This window comes from Marmota marmota, unplaced genomic scaffold (assembly GCF_001458135.2).
Source record: "Marmota marmota marmota unplaced genomic scaffold, marMar, whole genome shotgun sequence".
In the NCBI taxonomy this organism is placed as follows: domain Eukaryota; kingdom Metazoa; phylum Chordata; class Mammalia; order Rodentia; family Sciuridae; genus Marmota; species Marmota marmota.
The window spans coordinates 14,227,469-14,250,015 of NW_025999968.1; the positions used below are offsets into that span (position 1 = coordinate 14,227,469).

General features: G+C 33.6%; 1 protein-coding gene across 2 annotated transcripts in view; it reads right to left on the reverse strand.

Moving 5' to 3' along the window:
* Positions 1–12,729: 12,729 nt before the first annotated feature.
* Positions 12,730–22,547, reverse strand: part of Alcam (activated leukocyte cell adhesion molecule) — a 186,332-nt gene continuing 176,514 nt past the window's right edge. For both annotated transcript variants that reach the window (XM_048803378.1, XM_048803380.1), the window contains one exon: positions 12,730–12,842. In XM_048803378.1, coding sequence (XP_048659335.1) covers positions 12,755–12,842 — 88 coding nt within the window. In that variant the 3' untranslated portion in view covers positions 12,730–12,754. The remainder of the gene's footprint in view (positions 12,843–22,547) is intronic.

Below are 22,547 nucleotides of genomic sequence, written 5' to 3' on the forward strand. Positions count from 1 at the left end.
AGTTTTTTTTTTTTTTTTTTTTTTTTGGTACATTTTCCGTTGTCTCATCAAGGGCCAAAATATATTTGAAGTCCATTTGTTATGGGCTCCTAAATCAGCTTTACAAAGATGTAAAGGTGTTCTACTTTTGAATTCCATTTGGAACTTGCCCAAGTCGTTTGATCCACAATCTTTCCAACTCCCCCCACACTTGTCTACATACTACAGATTAAAAGAATGTTCCTTGTTTTCCTCCAATTTACTGAGATTTAATTTTGCAAGGATTGATGTTGGAAGTTTTGAAACTTTTGATTTTTTTTTTAAATGAAATGGTAACTCTTTCATGATGGTTGCCAGGCAAAGTAGGGGGTCATTAGACATAACTTATATCTGAATTATAGGCATGTTAAAATGTACAAAAGAAAAATATGGGCTTTAGGAGTGATTAAATATGGCAGTTAAATTAATAGCCTAAACGCTAATTAGGTGGAGATAGACTCATTAGTTAGTAGACTGTCTGAATTTACATCCTCAGTTACTGTGTATCCTGTAACACACTTGTCTTTCCCTGCCCTTTTTTCCTTTCTCCCTTCCTTCTTTCTCTAGATATTTATTGAGTGCGTATTATGAACCAGACACTTTAATAGGTGCTTGGAAGACATATTAGAAAATAAAGTAAAGATGACACCTTCGTGCTGCTTAACTTTAAAGAAAGAGAGCATTTGGATAATTAAAGAGGGGGGACATAAATACATTTTTATTTCTATCACAAATAGAAATAAAAATGTATTTTCCTTACTATGGGTTTAGAGTCTTTGGAAAGCATTTCTCTGAACTTGAAATTATTTATTTACAAATTACATGACTAAATTGTATGTGTGTGTACATTACACTTTAAAATCAAAATGCAAAGGAAATTATCTTCCATAGAATATCATGTATTCTTCAAGGTGAAGAAAAAAAAGTTCTACCTAAAATCATCAGTGAAATGCAAAAAGGGCAATCACATGGAAAATGAAGTATAAATGAGGTTTATAAAATTATCTTGGTTCTATTTCTCCAAGGGGTTGTTTGTAGCTTGGATGACCCTCTCACTGAGCACCTGAGTTCTTGGTTAGCTAAGTTGCCTTTGGAGTTCCTCTGCTGTCATTCAGGTGTGTTACGGATTTTATTTTTCTTCCCCTAAGTCCTCAGGGAATATACATCATTCCAGAATACACAAAGTCATTTTGATCTTGAAATATTTCCCTGGATTCTTCATATAGAAAAAATCTATTATTTTGTACAGGGAATATTTTTTCCTTTGCTTGATATCACAGGCTCAAGAGCCTGTAATTTCTCAGGAATTTACATTTAAATGAATCAGTGTGCTAATTTTGATTTGCCTCTGTTCCTCCATTACTACATATATTAGTTTGCATTAATCAAATTAATAATAAAGGGATTAAAATTGCTAGCTTCTATGGGAGGAGCCTGTCTGTGGTATTAAACATTGCATTTAGAATGATTGTCCTTGCATTTTATTTATAAGCTGCTTAAGATGCAGAGGAAGTTCAAGGAAATGATACTCTAACCGTGTGTTATTTTAATTTTGAAAAAGATTCTGTAATGGTTGGATTTCATTGTAATGTATTTTATAATCAGGTCATGCATTAATTTAGATCAAGGACCCTAAATCCTTTAAATCCTTTGTCACTGGCAGTAACTGCAAGGCTGCTAGGAGACTGTTTTCTAAGTTACATATTAAGTTACTGATTTACACAATAGAAGATGGATTTGTTTACAAAATTGAATTTGTAATGTGCACAATAGAAAACACACCTTGTTAGTTGTAATGATGATCAGATAATTTGTGTCAACCTCTATTTGGTGTGTGTATAAGACTTGCAGAAGAGTAGAAAAGTTGGAGCAAAGGCAAATAAGAAATTATTACAAACAGGGTTGTTATTTAAAATCATTTTTTTTGCAGTCTAACTGATGTCACTTATAGACTCCATATGGTATGGCAGATGGTAACTTTTCGTTTGTTAAAGCTAGGTATAAAAATAATAATGTGGCTTAGGTATACAAATAGTAAGCTCAGGAGACTGAGGCAGGAAGACTGCAAGTTCAAAGCTAGCCTCAGCAACTTAGGGAGTCCCTAAGCAACTTAGCAAGACATTGTCTCAAAATAGAACATAAAAAGGGCTGGGGATGTGGCTCAGTGGTTAAGCACCCCTGGCTTTAATCCCTGGAATAAAACAAAACAAAAATACTAAGGTATAAAATTAGCAATCAATTTGGTTGTCGTATTGTCCACTCAAAGACGTTGAATCTAAAACCCAGATACCCAGGCCCAAACTGCTTTTAAGTTCCCCCCACTCCTGGATGGAAACTTGGGCAGAACACAAAATTTTTGTTCTCTCATAGATAATAAACAATTCTATAGTCACATTAAATCATAAAACATAGCCTCAACTCAGTAATTGCCTCCAGTATAAGACATCCCATCTTCATTGAAAGATGAGACTTTTTTTTTTCTTCCCAATTTACCCTAAGGTCTGGACCTAGAAGTGAAGCAAGACAGCTTTTTTTCTGTGTTCCCACTTCATCATTCCTTTGTGTGTGTCTACAGCTCCCATATTCTCAGAGCATGGGGAAAGAGCAGGGAATAGGGCAGGTAGGTGAGAAGATTCTCATCTGCTGATGCCTTTATTTAAACCTGTGTCATTTAATTATTTAATCTCTCTCCCCAACATAGCTCACAATATCATATAGTTTCAGTAGATGAAGACACAAAAGAAGCAAGTAACTAAACTGATGGAATTGGAAGTCTCATACCAAATTGTCCCCCACATTGATCTTATCTGTGCTGAATCAAACTGTGTCATCTTTATTGTTAATTGCAATAGACAGGGGAAAAGTAGGATGACCTCAGAGTGCCTACAATGGAGGAGGTATTGGGATCCCTTTGCCTATGATAAATCTTGATATCACTATTCAACAGCATCCTGGATCTGACTTCAGCTAAGACTAGAAATGTGTATACACAGAGAGCATTTCCACAAACAGCTAGGCCAACGTTTTCACAAGGATTAATCAGACTAAATAACGCCAACAAGTCAGTAGCTCTCAGAGACTGAGCTTTCCAGTATGGGAAAAGATCCTGCTTATAATTTTCATGTATTTTTTAAACCTATTTTTGTCTTATCATTTCCATCTTTGAACCTATTCTCTCAATTGAATTGGGTTTCCCCTGATCTGTGGTATTGTGCACTCTCTACTCATTATGAGTCCCAGAGAAATTATAATGTGTACATTTTATTCTTTGAAGGGCAAGTTCTGATTTAGTATTGCTTCTATTGTATAGATAAGGTAATTAAATCTCAGGGGTTTAGGTGTTGTGCTACAGGATGTGCTTCTGATAAATAGTAGATCCTTATTATTCATTTAGAAGTACAAAGTCTGCTTGTTTGTAAAGGCCATGTCTTCCTATTAAATCAGTCCCTTTAGCTGTCTTTCAAGAATGCCTTTTGCCACTTGAGAACTCAAAAAGTAAAGTGCCAGTCTCTCCCTTCCCACTGTCACTACTATTACCTCATCTAGGATGTGGTGGATTATCAGGACATGCTAGCTTGCAGGGTAATTTGGTGAGGGTTTATGCATGCGTAGGTATATTTCACCACTCCTTCTCAACTGTTTGCCATTTAAATAGTCCTATCCATTTTATTTTCATCCCTTCCTTGAACCTTTCTGCTGAGGAGTTTTAAGGTCTAGAGATCTAGAGCCTGAAATGTGAAAATAGAAGGAAAAGGTTAATGAAAGCAATAAGAAAACTTTTCGGATTTCTTTTAGGATTGTTGCCTGTCAGGTTTTAGGTTCACGTCTCGATTTAGTGCACCAGCACCTGGGTACTTGCTAATTTGTATGATTGTCCTAATGACCAATGACATGAATTACTGAAAACCTAATTAGGCCTTCTGAGCTGAGAATATTTTTTAAGAGACTCTGACATTTAGTGAAGAATGTAATGTCAGCAGAATAACTAGGCTGAATATAATTTCTAATTTGAGGAAAAAGTATTGGCATGTCATTATGTGGGCATATAGAGAGAGCAAATTTATGAACCTATCTTGAATGATGAACTTTTGAAAAAATGAGAAAGGACTGATTCAGACCAGAGCCAGGCAAATACACAAACGTACCCAGTCTTCCTAAGGATTTGTTTATCATTTATATACTTAAAAAATATCCCTGAAGTGTTAGATATCTTTTATTACTGCAACTCATTCTTAAATGTTAATACCAAAGTACATTCAATAGCATATTGGGAATTGAGGATCCTAGGTAGTAAATATTGGTTCCAGAAAGTTTAGGGTCAAGAGAAGCACTTCCAAAGCACATTTTGGACTTAAATAAAATGTGTCTGAATTTTTGTGAAATAAATACTCTTGATATTATTTGAACCTAATAAGTAAAATAGGAACTCAGTTGCCCCTGGGAGTATACCAGTGAGCAATTTGTTGAGTAACATCAATCTAAAAATTCAGTGGCTTCAGACAACAAATATTTATTAATGTAATGCATGTGGGTTGAATGTGGGTCATCTGAGAGACAGTTGATGGGGACTGGATGCAGGTGATGTTGCCTGGCTTTCTCATGTGGCTGTGGGTTACCTAGGGACTCTGCTGTAGGTTGGGCTTGCAGGAAGCACCCAACCTAGTACAGAACTGTGTTCTGTCTCTCTCAACTTCCTGGCATTAGGTGACTTGCCGTAGTTTGTCCTTCTCATAGTGATGACCAAAGAGCAAAAGGGTGAGGAGAAACATGGTTGACCACTTGAAGTTTAGAGTCAAAATTGTCACTTCCACATGATTATTTTGACTAAAGCAAATCACATATTCCAATCTTGTGCCAATGGTTGGAAAAATATGCTCTTATCATTTTGCAGAAGAACCTGTAAAATTATAAGGCAAAGGGCATGGATACCAGGAAAGGTAAAGGATTAGGGCAATTAATGAAAAAAATGGACCATTAAAGAAACAAGATAGGGTGCTTTTGCAAAAGGTTTTAATTTGGGAAGGTGTTTTCTGATCAATGCACAGAGGGGAAAGACTTATCCTGTAGTACCTTCTTCTAAGAAGAAAATGTAAGCCAGGCACAAAACTAAGGTTAGTGTGGACCGGTATTGACATGTAATTGTATTCTTATCACACAAAGCCATCTCATACCAAAAGCTCAGGTAAGTGACATTGTAAATACACGTGCTTTATAGTTGAAAATTCAAGCTGAATGTTAGACTGAAATCATAACTTAACAGCTCCCTGTCCTCACCTCTAACTTCTAAACCTCAGCTGCTCCATTCTGATGTTTATTTTCTAAATTGGAATCAAACTATTTTGGTAAAGCCCATTTGACTTTGCCTACAACTACACGATTTCCCCACTGTATCAAAATCTTGGAGAAATCATTCTAAATGAAAAATTGAGATGAGATTTCACACCCCCTACCTATAGACACATCCATTTCCTACTTCCAGTAGGAAGGGAGAACAACCATGAGGCTGAAACAATGAAAACTTCCTCTCCACAGGGTTCCATTCCATGCAATGCCAGAAGTCACTGGGCAAAGATGTAAATTTCACTTCTTCTATGTTACAGAAACCTCATAAAAATTATACATCTAAACCTATGTGTTTTTAAAATTGAACTACGATAACATATATTACTGTTACCATCAGGAAAATATAGTGAGAACTGTGGTGATGACTGTGAATATTTGATATTTTGATAACTCGATTTTATAACATTAAAGAAAAACCAAATACAAGGGAGAATAACAAAGCGACTGCAGGCAACCATGTAATCACATTTCTCTGGAAACAGATTCATCAGTTAGAAATACGAGGACTGATGGAACTGTTGTTTACATGATGCTTTTGCCAGTGTGACCCAAAATTCATCATCCCTTAAACAACTTCTATGCAATTGTTAAAAACAAAGAACAAAGTTCTACATTAAGAGAAATTATAAAAAATTTATTACTGTAAATGAGCCTACAAATGTTTAAAATAATAGTCTTTCCCCCTTGAAATCATATCCAATGGTAGGTTATGACTACTTGTCTGTCCATAAAAAACTAGTTTAAACTTGGTGTTAGGGAAATTGTAATCAACCTAAGAAAAGAAACGAGCTGTCATTAAAAATCTCTAGAAGCCCCAAATTTCAGAGTAAAATGTTTTGGTAATGGTGTAGCATCCAAGGAATGACTCTACAGCATAGATATAAATCTTTTTTTTTAAACAGAAATATTCCATTTCCTTAATAAACCATTCCAAGGAAAGTGCTGTGAATTGATTTTCCAGCAGTAACTATATCCTATTTAACTATTAATGCGGTTTCCTTACTGGTGAGAATTCTCAGAATTATAGGGGGCTGTCCAACCTCCAACTGCTATTTCTGTGGAAGTGAACTTCTCATATGTTATGTGAATCAAGCTGTCAATTTAAACTTCCATTTGAAGCTCAAATTATCCTGGCCTACCTGAGAAAGTAGAATCAGAAGGAAAATATTTATGAAAAGACGTGAGATTTCATTCTGATTATTTAGCTCCCAAATAGTACAAATTAAGTTGTAAGAGTTTTCAAATACAATTTTTATCAAAAACTTTACTTTCTGGAGACCATAGCCTCTGCTCTCTGATCATACAAGCTTTCTCAAGCATCTAATAACTTGTTTTGAGCCTTTATGATCTTGAGCCCTCATTTGTTTCTTGATACTATAGAGTTTATAGTATCAAGAAATTTTATTATTTTATTGCAGCTATCTTCTGCAAAATGAAATTTTATTATTTTATTGCAACTATTCTTGCACCTATGAGACTTAGGGATTCATCCTGTCAAAATGTCAGGAATACTTGTTACCCCTTAGCTTCTTCCTGTTTGACAAACATTTTGTAGTCCTTCAAACAATTCCTTTTCTGATAAACAAATCTTGGGCCCCAAAATGGAATAAAACATGCCCCTGTGTGTGTGCCTGTGTGCATGTGTATGCATATTATAGATGACTGAGGTCTTTTCTCTCATTTGACTGCTTAGCCATTGAAAATAAAACCTTCTCCAGAGATATATAATTAAAAGAGATAGGACGAATAGCATGAAAATGGAATCTGCTTTTAGGGTCATATGACCATATGTTCATCTTTTTCAATGAATATTTTTGCATGAGAAAATCATAAGAAAAAATGGGAGACAGAATTTTGGAATAAATAAATTGAATTGTAATGATGATGATAAGTAGGTGAAGACAGAGTGCTGGGGAATAATGAGCTCTAGTTTTTTTGGCTTCATATTTCCCCAATACAATATATTTTTAAAATATTTTTTATTAAGAAGCTTAGATAAGAAATATACTTCCTATGTTTTACTGAAGTATTTTCTGTTGGGAAAATGTGATGTTTGTAAGGTCAAATACACTACATTATTATTATTATTATTTTGTTTGTTTTTGGTAGTGGGAATTTAACCCAGGGGCACTTAACCACTGAGCCACATCCCCAGCCCCTTTTTATTTTGAGATAGTGTCTCACTAAATTTCTGAGACTGGTCTCAACTCGTGATCCTCCTGTTTCAGCCTCCTCCACAGTTATTGGGATTACAGGCATGCACCACTGTGCCCGGCTCCTGTACTAATTTTTAAAATGGGATTGATAGTTTGTACTTGATTCTTTATGTTTTTCAAAGCCATTTTGAGTCATGGCTTACCTGCCCCACACATCTGTGACTATAGACAAAGTTATTTGGATTATTTTCTTCTATGAAATGGGAAAACATCTTCTCAGGATATAGAGAGAAATTCAGTGAAGCAGTGCAAATTATAAATGAGTGCGGTTTCTGTCTCACTATGGGCATTTTAACATGTGATAGCAATATATTTGTGTTTAAAATGCAATATAGAATATGTATTTATTATATGTGTAATATACATATAGTAATAAAATGGCTAATGCATTTAGTCAACATACAGTTGGAAAATTATGCAATATTGGCCTAGAAATGATTTAAACATTTTGGGATAATCCTTTATCCACAGTATAACCAATTCACGTGTCTAGTAACACTTTCTAATTTTATAAGTTAGGAAAAGGAACATTTTTTTAGAGAAACTTTGGGAAATATAGCAGACTGGCACAAGGAATAAAATCTGGTTTGATACCAACATAGCTGCTTTGAAGTTATGAAGATTTTCTAAACCTCAGGTTTTCAGTTGTTAAGTGGAGAGTGCTCAGTACTACTTATAGTCATTAATGATTAAATTAGATATGATTAAATTGACATATAGTATGGGATCAATAAATATTTATTTCTACCTCTGATATGCACAACCAGCTTTACCTTATTTTGAAGGGAAAACATTTCTGTGCAAGTTCATGCCTATGTAATTCCAAATTGTAATTTGAATGATGTGTTATTGACAAAAATCAAGAAATATATAAGTGTCAGTCACAGGGCACACCCACAGTCACAGGGCACACCCACAATAAACACAATCATTGAAGAATGGTCCACCCTGCTGTAATCTGGGTGCTCATTGTGGGAGCCTATCTGATGTTGTAAGAGGGAACTGGTAATTTTACTTTTCTGTACTCCCTCTCCAGAGGGATGGACAGTCACAATTATTTTTTTCACTTTTTATGAAGGACAATCACTTTATATACAATCACTGATGCAGACAAGAGGCAGACAGCGGTGAGAGATATGTGAAGACATATTCCATTTTTATTATCTTTTAGGTATAGAAGGGTATGTTAATCCATTTCCACATACAATTCCTATAATCACATATAGGGAGTGAATCTCAAACTGGTAAAACCTGTCTCCTCTTCTGAAAGAGATAAATCGGAGAGGCCAGACTTGGGCAGTTGAGGACTGTGAATCCTCTTCTCCTATCGCTGTGTACGTGGCTGCCATCACACACACGAGCTCTCCCCTTTCTCCAGGCATGATTCAGTGTAATAATGTTGTCCTCTTTTTCCTGGGAGACTTTCCGCTCTTGGTCCAGTGCTATGAGTTTCTCCTGTTCTTCTCTCTAGGTTCTGACAGCTGTGTTTGGACTTAGTTAACCATTGCAAGTGGAAGCCAAGCCATAATTGTAGCATAACAATTTTTCTATTTCTAAATTTTCTCATTCTATTGTCATGTTGCTTTTTGTCTGCAAACATATCTTAGAAGTAAGACTTAAAACCTTTGATCTCCCACACCAAAAGAAAAAGGAAAAAAAATATTAATATGGAAATGATTTCATTTTAGTGTTCATGGTTTGCTGTGGAAAGCAGGTGTTTAAAAATTTTAGAATTTCTTTAACAAAATTCTAAAGAGAAAAAAGAGAAAGAAATCACAGTATTTACAGAGATAACAGAATGGCTTAGCCATGCAAAACAAATAACTTTGGTTTTTCCCCTTTCACTTTGGTTTAAATATTGACCAAGATTCAATTTTTTTTTCCTGCCAAATAAAACTTCAATAAATCAAAGTTTAGAGGCAAAATAACATTTTTTTTCCCATAATATTTTATACAGCATTGAGTCTAATAGAATATTTTATGTATTTAATCCATACCAATGCACTACAGGAAGCTTTTATTAAACTGAGTTACTATTGCTCAGACAATAAACGGCTTACAAATGTACAATAACATGTTTCTAAATAATGCAGAAGTGGCAAAATATTCCAAATCTCCATCTTCAATTATTTTTTCATTGCCTTCATAATTTTTTATTCTATGTCTCTAAAAAATAAACACCAGTTTTGCTTTTCCCCTTAAGGAACAGAGTTCTGTAACTGGAAATCTAATGCTCATTTTTTTTTCAGTCAAACTTATGTAAATTACTGGACAAAAATGGCTGTGCAGTGTTCTCCCAGAAGCCAGGCTTCTGCCTGAAAGAGCAAAGTTTAAAAGTCTAGTCACAAGAAGCTATTAGCCCATATCCAGTCTACTTCAAAAAGTTTCCATTTATGCTAAGACCTTAAAAAGTTCCTCAAGCATAAAACATGTTTATAAAGTTACAAATTTGAATGTAACTAAAGATACATAGATATTTTATTATTACACTTTCATGTACTGATTGATAAATTATGTACCAGTTAAAAACACTAAATTATCTCAAGGTGCATTCAATATCTGTAGCGTAGTTAACAAAAACACACACGAAAAAAATATATATTCTATATTCTGTGGAAAATAACACAGCTTTGATAATGACCACTGTTAAAAATCTCCAATTCTGACTGATATCTTTTCTTTTAAAAGGAAATAGGTATAATTTTAAGGCAGTGGATAACCCAAAGGATTTAACACCGATATTTAATTACAGTGATTTACATTGTGATACATGAAAATGGGAATGTTGTCCATGATGTTTCCAAACAGTCTCTCACATGTTGGTTTGTTGATTCCTTTGACAGAAAATAATTTACTAGCAGGTGTCTCTAAAGGTAAGTGTTACCCAAATTCTGCATTATGTCTTTTTCAAAAAAGGCAAAATTGACAGTTTGGGAGTACTATTATCATGCATATGTGTCTGAATGTGTCTGTGGTGGCTTCTGGGTGTCAGTGGGTGGCACACCCAGAATTAGCTCCCATGGTGTTTGTTAATCTGACTCTCTACCTCCCCTCCCTTGTGAAAAAAATCAGTCTTTGAATAGAGCAATGTGTGTGTCCCCAATCTTTACAAGCTGCCACCTTTGGGTTTTAGGTACTTGTGAGAAAGTTTGGGGCATAACTGATAGCAATCAGAATCAGAAATGTACCTGCTCAGATTATCCATATAAACAATTGAAATAAAAACATTACATTATACATCAGATTAACAGCAACTCCCAGAACAAAGCTTACAGTGTATAAAAATAGCTACGTAAAAAATTTACATAAAAGGCAAACCAAAAAGAAATCCTCAGTGCAGACATTTACAGAAAAAAAATTCAAACCAAACACAACATATGACCTATTATCATGGCTGCCAAAACTTGTTATTTTTTGTAATTTCATTTCATTGTTTTACTTGAGATAATTCTCTATAATCCTGTGACAGCTTGGTAGAATGAACTGCTTAATACTTGAACCATGAATCGCTGTCAATGTCTTTGTTTATGTCTTAAATACAATCCACGTTCATGCTTCAATTGGTCTATATGATTTTTTTCTCTGAAACGAGGAAAAAACATAGTTTAAATAAGTTACCATAGCAATCATTTTCTACCATCAACAGATGCTTTGTACTAAAAGTGATAGGCATTGCTCCACGAGGGGAATCTTTAAAGCTCCATTGTGCCTGAGCCCATCTGTAAACCCAGCCATTGCTATAGGCCTTTAATAAATTATCTTTTGGAATTGTTGAGAGTATGTGTGTTTTTTTTAATTGCTTAATTCATATGAAGATTAGAAGGTGTTTCAGGAAAAATATTTCATTCCATTTCTCTTCAGGTTAAGAAATATACTCATCCCTTCAAATCATACTCTAATTTGTGGGATTTGTCTTCAATTTTAATTTTCTGTTGAAAAATTGCTTAATTCATCTTGAAGAAAACAGAACATAAAATCTACACTAACCAAGATTTTGGAAAGAACCTTAGGTAGTAAGGGAAACTGTGAGGATGGTGTCCATTAGGCCAATGGAAGGCAGGGCAGGAGGAAGAATACAGTTCTGACTTATTTTAGCCAATAAGTTTGAGATTCTGGTTTTTAGATTTTAAAAATCAATCTCATTTCAAATATTCTATTTTTCTTTATTCTGTACATTCTTCCAAATACAATTATTTCCCATGCCCACTGTTTCTATGAGATTAATTCAAGTGAACCATTCAATTTGTGATGTTTTATTTATAAGGTACCCAAGACATATAGTAGTTGACAGGGCTTTTAATATTACATTAGTAAGCTACATGATGTTGTTATTAAGGACACATGAGATAAGTAGGCTAAATGACTCCTTTGGTTAACTCAAAAGAATATGAAAAGAAAACGTTTAAGTGGCAAGTGGCAATACCATGGAATCATGCTTCTTTTTGAGTCTGCCTTAAAAATCACACAAATAGGGAGTTCATAACCAACTTGAATCTAATGTATGAAATATGATATGTCAAGAGCTTTATAATGTTTTGAACAACCAATAAAAAAAAATCACACAAATATAGTGATTATATATAAATATGTGCAATATATGCAACATTAATGTATACATTATAAGTATAAGCACATACATGTATGTGATACAAGGATACTTGCATACATGCACACATAGGTTGTCAGCTTTTTTATTAAAATTGTTTGGAAGATGGCTGTACAAATGTACTCCCACTTATATACTTATATTAAAATATTTATATTTTATATTGTTCTAATTGTTTTTGAAAGCAAATTTCAAGTACTACAAGTCTACTCTTATTGAACACAAATATCAACTTATTGAATAAAACTTCTTTGTACTAAGAAAAATTGGGGGTATTAGAAAAAATTCAAATTGGATATAAAAATTTCAAAATGATTTTTATTATTCAAAAGATAATAATTATTTGGGGGAGGCTGAAGAGACAGATGAGATTCCATTCTTCTGTGTGTTGTGTGAGTAATCAAGATTCCCTTTGGAAAAATGCTCTTCCTGCTTTTGAAGTTGTAATTATGAAGCATCTGAATGTCCAAACTTTTTCTTTCATCGCCAAAGAAGTTCTGCACTTTCCTAGGAACTATGTTTATAAACCTCATCCAGCCTACTCACCTGGACAACTAGAACCATTTCTCTCTTAGGCTTCTGTTTTATGATTGTTTTCTTCTAACTTTTTGTTTTCCTCCATATTACCAAGGTCCTTGTTTACATGTTTTGATGCAGTCCTATAAGAGAATTAAGTAAACATCATTACACTGACTAATTAAAAATTTTTATGGTTCAAATTAATGTATCTCTGAAAAGTAAATGAGTTATACACTAGCGACTAAGGAAAACAATTCCACTTTTGTGACTCCTTGACTGATAATAGAACATATTCCAGAAAATGCTAATTTGGGTTTCATAAATATATGATAAGAAAAAAAAATCAATTGTTTTGAAGACAGAATGTGCATATTGTGTTGGATCATAGTTGTAACTGGGTTATTTTTCTCTCTGCTTTCACGGAAGTAATTATTATCATTTGATAGTCAATATTTTCATTTTGGGCAAATATTTTCTGTAAAAATAGTCTGAGAAAGTTTCATTAAGGCCTTTTTCCATTTGATATTCCCTATCATACATCCCAGTTGAGCCAATGCCCTGTCTGTGTTTATAAATTCTGTTTTACCAAAGAAATCAAAAGCAAGATTATAGAGACTCAGTTTTACAGCATAACATGGGCAGGAAGAAGCTTAGATAGCCTTGATTGGATGGTTCTCAAGTTCTGGTTTCCAGACCTGCTGTATCAGCATCTAAAGGGAATTTGATAGAAATGTAAAATCTTAGCCCCAGGCCAGAAATACAGAAACAGAAACTCTGGAAAAAGGCTCTGAAAGACCTGATGCTTCTGCTGAAGTTTGGAAACCAGTATTCTAGTGGCCTTTATTGCTACACATGCCAAGATTCCATCCCTTCAGAATCAAAATCAGTTTTTCAATTTTACAGGTGAATTCCTTGATTTGGCATCCAACCAGGAGAAATCAGGTGATAACTATATTGCCAAGAATGCATCCTTTCCTTCTCCTTCCCTTCCTTCTCTGCATTTCAAAATAATACCACAATATAATTCCTAGTAATACTTCTACTTTTAAGAATTTAAGTCATAGAGGGTAGAAAATGCCATTTGTGCTCTAAAAGTATTTCTGTGCTTTAAATTGAATTACTTAATTCATTTTCTCAGAATTACTACTTTATTTGGGAAAGAGTTGTAATAGATATTATGATATATGTCCACACAAGATGGAAACATGGTTCATTCTAACTGGAACATTCATTATAGGTAGCACAAGTTGAATTTAATTTGTGATTTTAAAGTGCTTAATTTAGCTTAAACTGCACATTCTAAATCTATCCTAAGGCAGAAAAGCAACCTCAAACTCTGCCAACATGACCAAAGCCTATAATATATGATGACATTTGACAAGATAAAAGTTAAAAATCTAAAAGAGACAATGTAAGTTCAAGTCTATGCCTTGAGTTACGACATTATCACCTAGAAATTTTCCATTTTGTACTAAAATGGTAAATTACAATGACTGACAACTCTGTTCTCATTTGTATATTTTTCAGGTAAATGAAAATATAATGAAGAACAATGTAGAATATATATTTATATATGTATATATACACATATATTTAAGATATAATTTCTTCTGCTGATAAATTATTTAATAAATCTTAGTAATTATAACCACAAAAGGTGGGGAGGTAGACTAGGATGAACTCTAAGATTTTCTATAAATCTATAAATCCTTGTAAACATTCTTTTGAAAAATAATATTTATATAAGGTAATGTGTTTATCATATAAGTAGAATTCAATGAATTTTCAAAAACTAGATGCATGTGTGTAAACAGAACTCAGCTTAAGAAACAGAATAGCTCCGAACTACCAGCTCCCAATGGTTAACAAAGCCTTAATTTTCATAGAATAGTTTTGTCCCTTCATTTATTTTATATATAAAATAGAATCCTACTACGCAGCTTCATTGATGTTTCCTTTTTTTTAAGAAAGCTCAACCTTAAATTTGTGCCACTCTTATATAATGGTGCATACATGTAGTTGTAGGGTTAAACCATAGGGTTTTTTTTAGTGATTTCACTGGTGCTGGGCATCTTGCTGTTTGTTCTTTCTGGTTCAATGGTACATAACCTAGCTATTTTACAGGTGCCCCAGATGTCTCTCATGCTTGTATTTAACTATTCTTTTTCCTCTGTATTTAAATCTGAGTTTTTCCCCATTAATCTTTATTACAGTTTACTTGTCTTATGTTTGTGAACAATGTTGTTCAATTTACCCAATAAAAAATCTTAGTTTTTAACATATTTTTCAGTTCAAAAATATCAACATGATTTTACAATCTTTTAAATATGATTTCAATTCTCTATTTCCTCATCTCTTAATCACCTTTTCTTCTATTTTACTTATACTTTATTGCCTATTGACTATAATATCCACATCATCCATTTGTCTGCTTCTCTTGTCTACTTTTACTTTTGATTACAGGTTGGCTTTTCTTTCTCTTTGCATAGCCAAACCTTTCTTAAATCTGAAATGACATATTTAAATGTTGTAGAGGCTCTACACAATGTTATTTTGCATTGGGTAAGGTCCTCCCACTTCCTTTGTTAAACAGACAAGGTGAGGGACTAATCATCCCAATTCAATCAGGGATTTAACTAGTCAATTGCAGTTGAAATAAGATTCAGTCCACCTTTGCTTTGCCTCTATTCTTACAGCACAAGTCTTTGGAACTTTATTTGAGATCTTGCATATATTCCTTTATTTTGTGCTAAAACACAGAAAAATTCAGTTTTTCCTTTCAATACCTCAGCTCCATTCTCCAGAGTCAAAATGTAGGCTCCTTGACTTGACCATAAACTGCTTGAGAACATGGGCCATATTTTATTTATATTTTACCCACGGCATATAGTACAATGATTGGAATATGGTAGGAACTAAAATATATATCTATTTTTCTACATTAACTAAACTCTCTTATTATTATCTATTTAATAAGATAATTATCTATTTCTTGTCTCCGTTCTTTATAAGTTAGCATTCATTAGTATGATATGAATATAGAACTAGATGCTTTTCTATAGATAGGTAGAAGGAACACTAAATTGAAATAACAGATCTTTTGTACTGTCTTACTCCAACCTTTAATATAGCACTATACAAAATTATATGCATAAACAGACTTTAATCAATATTATAATACTAATAGCTACTAGCTGTATATTAAAAAAATACAAGCTTACAAGTCAATAAAATATATGCCAGTCAAGGAAAAATAAGATTTAGATTTTTTTTCTCCATCTTTCTTTATAAAAAACATGAAAAGGTATCTATTAAAACTGCTTAGGAATGGTGACTATTAGAAAGAAAAGGATGCCTCCCTTCTTTATTTATATAAACAGGAAGAGATTATAAAAATGTACTGAGCAAGCAAAACTCAAGTAAATTATATCAGAGGTAGATGAGTTTTTCTCAAAGGTCTGGACTGTAACTATTCTGGGCTTGCAGGCCATATGATTTTTGTTCTAACTAGTTAACTCTGCCATTGTAGCATGAAAACAACATAGATTTTCCATAAAGAAATGAGCATAAGTGTGTTACAATAAAACTTTACTTGTAAAACTAGATAGCAGCTTGGGGATCACAGTTTGCTCACCCGTATTCTATGTAAGAGATGCACTTTAAATGTAAAGAAACAAATAATTGAGAATAAAACTATGAAAAAAGATATACATGTAAACATTAAGGATGAAATTCATGTGGCTGTTTTAGTATCAGAGAGTGTAAAATTTATTACAAGGCACATTAGGAATGATAACTAGAGGTGCTTCAAAATGATAAGACTTTTGATACCTAAGAAAGTCATATCAATTGAAAGTATTTGCACTTAACAAAAGCATAGGAAAAAACTGACATAAGAATAAAGAGAATAGATAAATAAACAATTTAGTATCCTTTACTCATTAATTGATAGAAGAGTTAGGCCAAAATTTAGTAAGTGTGAATGTGATGAAATAATAAGTACTTGGCTAGTTCTCTAGCCAGGAACATGTCAAAAGAAAATAAAATAATAAAATAATGGAAAAACTAAAATGAACATTTTCTGTCTTAGGACAGGTAGCAAAGCCACATAATTTCCAAGAGAAGAGAAACAAATGCACTGTACCCCATGATCACACAGGCTTTTTGCCTGGAGGTGCTGTCTGGATTTCAGTACCAAAAGGGGAACCCAAGCATAGTGCAGGGTTTTCATTATGTTGGAGAGGAAGCAATCAGTACTTGACCAGAATGAGGTGACAGGAATTGAAGAAGATAAGAGGAACTACGTAAAAAAAGAACATGAGAAATTTATGAGTTCACTTGACTCTTTCTCTGAATACTAAATTAGATATGCCATCCTAGTCAATTTTAAAACAAAGTTTTGAAAACATTAAGTTGATCCATAAGTTAGATATCATTCAAAACCAAAATCAATGCACAACAATGAAAAATTCCAATTTCCAGCATCCAAATAAAAAAGGAGAACTTTATGCTAAACATATTAGGACAATATGAACCATAGTTAGGTTAAAAAAAAATCAGCGAATATAAACACATCTACAAGTGATTAAATTAATAGAAAAATTATAATATAGATATTATAAAATTTATAAGAAATTAAAGGAAAACATGGATATAACAATAAGAGAATGGAAAAAATGAAAATAAAGTCGAATCTCTATCACTGAGAAACAGGGATCAGAAATTATAAACTAAATGTATGGACTTGCTTAGCAGATCAGACATTGTAGGTGAAAATGAAGATATAACCATAGAAGTTATCAACATAGATGTAAACCCCAAGTCTTTCTTAGGTATCAATTGAAAAAGGTATAAACCTCAAGATTTTAAAAATTAATGAAGGCTTGGTGACCTGCAGAACCATTTAAAGTGGTCTACTCTTCATATATTAGGAGTCTCATCTAAAAAAGTCGGTAAAATATTTGAAGAAATAATTGCTTAAAATTTCCCAAGTTTTTAAAAAAGTAGTGTAAGAGATCATCTAATGATTTCTCATTAAAAATAGTCAAAGTAGGAGACAGTGGGACATCTCTAGAGTGCTCAATATTTAAAAAATGTCAACCTAGTATTTAAATTTAAAATTAAATTTAAAAATCTATGCCAGTGAAAATATTCAGCAAAATTGAAAATGAAATAAAAACATTATAATAAAACAAAATCTCCAGTATTTTCCAGTAGATAGGCACTTAAAGAGATTTTTTAGACTAAAATAAGTGATTCCATACAAAAGCTCAGATGCATTAAAGTTTTGTAGGGTATTTGTTTGAAAAAAATAAATATCTATGACATTATAAAAGAAAATATTTTAATCATATTTAATTTTTAAAAAATATATAGACTTTAAGCATAAAATATTACTGTATTATGAGGTTTATAAGTATGCAAAAGTCAAACATATAAAAGCAACAGCACAAAAGATGTACAGGGGAAATGCAAGTCATGCTCATTTCTTTCTTATACGGTATGTGAAGTGATTGTATATATTTGAAAAAAATACTCAGGGGTAGGAAGGTTTATATGAACTTTTTACTTTACCCTAAAGCACCCAATAAGTTGGTTTTTAAAATTTTTATTTTAACATTTCAACATAGATGTAAACCCCAAGTCTTTCTTAGATATCAACTGACAAAGGTATAAACCTCAAGATTTTAAAAAAATTAATGAAGGCTTGGTGATTTTAGTTATTTGTAACATTGGGATTCTTTTTTTTTTTTTTTGGTACCATGGATTGAACACAGGGGCACTCGACCCCTAAGCCACAGCCCCAATCCTTTTTGTATTTTATTTAGAGACAGAGTCTCATTGAATTGCTTAGTGCCTCTCTTTTGCTGAGGTTGGCTTTGAACTCTCAATCCTCCTGTCTCAGCCTCCAATGCTGCTGCTAGGAGTACAGGCTTGAGCCACCACGCCTGGCAGGATTCATTATTATATAATTATATATATGGAATATAATCTGCTCTAATTCAGTTCCCAGTACTTCTGCTTTCTCTCCCCTCCTTCCCATCACTGATCTATCCCCATACTACAATTCACAATAGTCAAGCTATGGAGCCAACAGAGGTTCCCATCAATAGATGAATGAATAAAGAAAATGTACTATGTATACACAATGGAGTATTAGCCATAAAGAACAATGAAATTATGACATTTGCTGCTAAGTGAATGGGACATGGAGAACATAATGCTAAGTGAAATAAGTCAGACCAAGAAAGTCAAAGGTCAAAATATTTTTTCTGATTTTTGGCTTTTTTTTTTTTTTCAAGTACCCTTCAAGGAATCATTAGAAAATAATAAATATCAGTGCTATACAATGGACTAAAATCTTATTTGAGTAGTTAATACTAATAAAACAATTAAATGAGAAACATATGGAATTTAATAGAGTTGCAATCACAGGTTCTATGGAAGAAACCGCAGAAGAATTTAAAAAGTATTTTAAGCTGAATAAAGAGGAAGATTCAACATATTGACATTTGTGGAATGTAAGTTGGTACCAAGAGTGAAGTTCATAGTTTAAATGCTTGTATTAACAAAGAAGAAAGGCTAATATTAATGACCTAAATTTTTACTTCAAGAAATCAAAGGAAAAATAGTAAATTAAATCTAAATAACAAAAAAGAATGGTAAGTACAAAACACTTTTGAAAATAACTGAATTAAAAGAATCATAGAAAAGGTGCATTGAGAAATGGGATACTTATTAATTTCCCGTTTTTTTTTTTTTTTTTTTTAACTTTCTAGGTGGATATAGTTGTCCAGAAATTGAGAGTAACCTTTGTGATTCCACATAGTCATACAAAATAGAAGAAGGAGGCACTGAGAAGGAACTCTACAAATCTTCCTGGGGGAGTTGTGCTTCTCAGGACAAATCACAGTATCTTTCAATATCTTGTGTGCTCTTGGATATATTTCAGCATATTCACACAAAATAATATCAGGCTAAACACTGCTTGCAATCTGGGATAGGAAAAGAGGGGTTGTTAAGGGTAAAATAAAACCTGAAATACATTTACAAAATAAGTATTGGGTAACTTTAAATTGTTTATTTTTCTTATTTTAAAGTTTATAAAATGATAGGAACCCAAACAATAAGAGATGGTTAACAGGGGAAAAGTGAAAACTTCCCTTGTGCCTTTCTTTATCCCACTCTCCCAGTCACCATGACACTCATATAGTACCTTCATGTGCCACATATTGTTTTCAGTGCTTCCTAGATATGAAATTATTTTTTCTTCTCAATGTCTCCATTTTACATACACTAATAAACTTGTCCATAGTCACAAAGCGAGGAAATATCACAACCAGGATTCCAGTCCTCACCCTGTGTCTCCAGTCTCATGTACCATGTTACAAAGCTGTACATATGTGCTATGCTGTTAACTACTGTGAGAGGTACCAGATACTGTGTGAGGTACCATCTCTCACTACCTACTCGCTGGGCCGAGTAGGTAGTGAGAGATGGGGATGGGATGGGGAGGAGTAAATGCTCACTGAGCCTGTGTATATAAGATTTGCATATATTTTATTATAAATTTCTCCATTTAAAAAAATTTTTTTTATAGATAAGAGAGAGAGAGAGAATTTTTTTTAATAAATATTTATTTTTTTATTTTTTTTTTTAGTTTTTCATCAGACACAACATTTGTTTGTATGTGGTGCTGAGGATCGAACCCGGGCCGCACGCATGCCAGGCAAGCGCGCCACCGCTTGAGCCACTCCATTTTGGATACTCGATCCCTACCAGGGAAGAGCCATTATGGATGCTTTTGTCTTCATTTTGATACCAATATGGTAAAAATAATCTTGAGGACTAAATGTTATTTTTAATTTTGGAAAATTTCAGAGATCTGAAGAAATTATACAGGTTAGAACTCCACTTACAGCTGACAGAGACAAATTTTACTTAAATTATTCCCTTTAGTAAAATGTTTTTCAGTCTATTGATTTGAAGGAGAGACGCATTTTAAAGTACCCATTTTTATAAATGAGTCAAATTATACTTTGTAGTAATTAGTTTTCTCAAAATTTCTTCATCAATGCCTCTTCTAAGTAACTTTATGAGAGAAATTTTAAATTATAGAATTATCCTTTGTTAACGTGGGGAGAAGCCTGGGAGGTGACCTCTAGTAGTGTATGAGGCAGAAAGAGTTTTGGCCTGAGATTAATGGGCCTGGATTTCCATCCTCACGTGTCAAGTTTGCCCTGATAAACTTTGGACACATCCCTGTTTTAAGCATGCCTGTTCATCTATAAATAGGGGAAATAACAGGGTTTTTTTACAGGACTGTCGTTGAAAATGAATGTTATGGTTTGGATGTGAGGTGTCCCCCAAAAGCTTACATATGAGACAATGTGAGAGAGTTCAGAGGCGAAATGATTGGGTTGTGAGCACCTTAACCCAATCAGTGAATTAATCATCTCATGGGATTAATTGAGTGGTAATTGAAGGCAGATGGGATGTGGCTGGAGGAGGTGGGACATTGGGGTGCTGGCTTTAGGGGTATATATTTGTATCTGGCAAGTGGAGATCTCTCTCTCTCTCTCTGCTTGCTGATCATCATGTGAGCTGCTTCCCTCTGCCACATTCTTCTACCATGATGTTCAGCACCTCCTTGAGCCCTGACGAATGGAGTCTGCCGTCTGTGGATTAGACCCCTGAAATCATGGGTTCCCCCTATAGACTTTTCCTTCTCTATAATTCTGATTGGGTCCTTTTAGTCACAGCAGTAAAAAAATCTGCCTAAAACAATGAATGTGATAGTAATATGAAAGAAACAGGCAGGTGACAAGGACTCAAAAACTGAAGTCATAGAACCGCTGCCCAAGACCACTTAGCTAGAGAGCCATAGAAGGAAGTTCAAATCTGTCTCAACTCCGCATTCTGTGTTATTTCCATAAGCTCGGTGCCTTTGAAGGACTAAAGTTGCTTTTAAACAACTTTTAAGAAGATTTAAAACTTTTTTCTTGTAATTTTCCAAATAATATACACTTGTTTTGAAATTCCTTGCAAAGAAAGAAAGGGACTCCTCTGGTGGTATCCCCTAAGGATCCCTTAACTCACTGGAGGTATGGAGGAGGTAGGAAAGGGAAATGGGTGAGAATGCCAGGCACAACCAATACATTACCATCTTGGGAGGTGTCATTTGGAAAGATAAGATAAATATTACAGTAAAATTTTACAGTTAGAAAAGAAAAACAATACCCATTTAAAATCATTCACGTATATCCTTCATGAGATTTTAGGTTTTTCAAAAGCAAGCATGTGTACAACAAATTTTAAACTCTCAGAGTATGAGGAATCCTTAACTCTTCCTAGTTATATGGGTGCTTTCTGTGATTTCTAATTTAGAGCATGCCTGACTTACACCACAAAAGGGTACCATGATGACAGCAGGTATTCAGGATGGCGACCTTGGCAGTGAAGAGTTACCACTTTCAGCAAACTGGCCATTGACACTTGTACAGGTAATTAGAGTCCTGTCCAAGAGAATAGTTATTTTTCCCTTTTCCCTGATCATAGCTGTCAGCAGAATGAGTCTCCTCTTGGGCCAAACTTAATGAAAGCTAGAGGTAGAGAGGAGGGCCCTAATCATTGTTGAGTGAATTGCCAGCAGTTTCTTGATTTGAAGAAAGAAGTGGATAAGAATAAATAGCCTTATTCCTACAACTTTCAATTTTATATCCTTAGAATTTCTAAGACTCTACGAAGATATTCCTCACTAAAATAAAGAAGGCTTATATCCTCAATAAAAAACAGAAAATGACCTTTCCATCTTAGCCAAGAGTGAATATGGAAGGATTCATTAA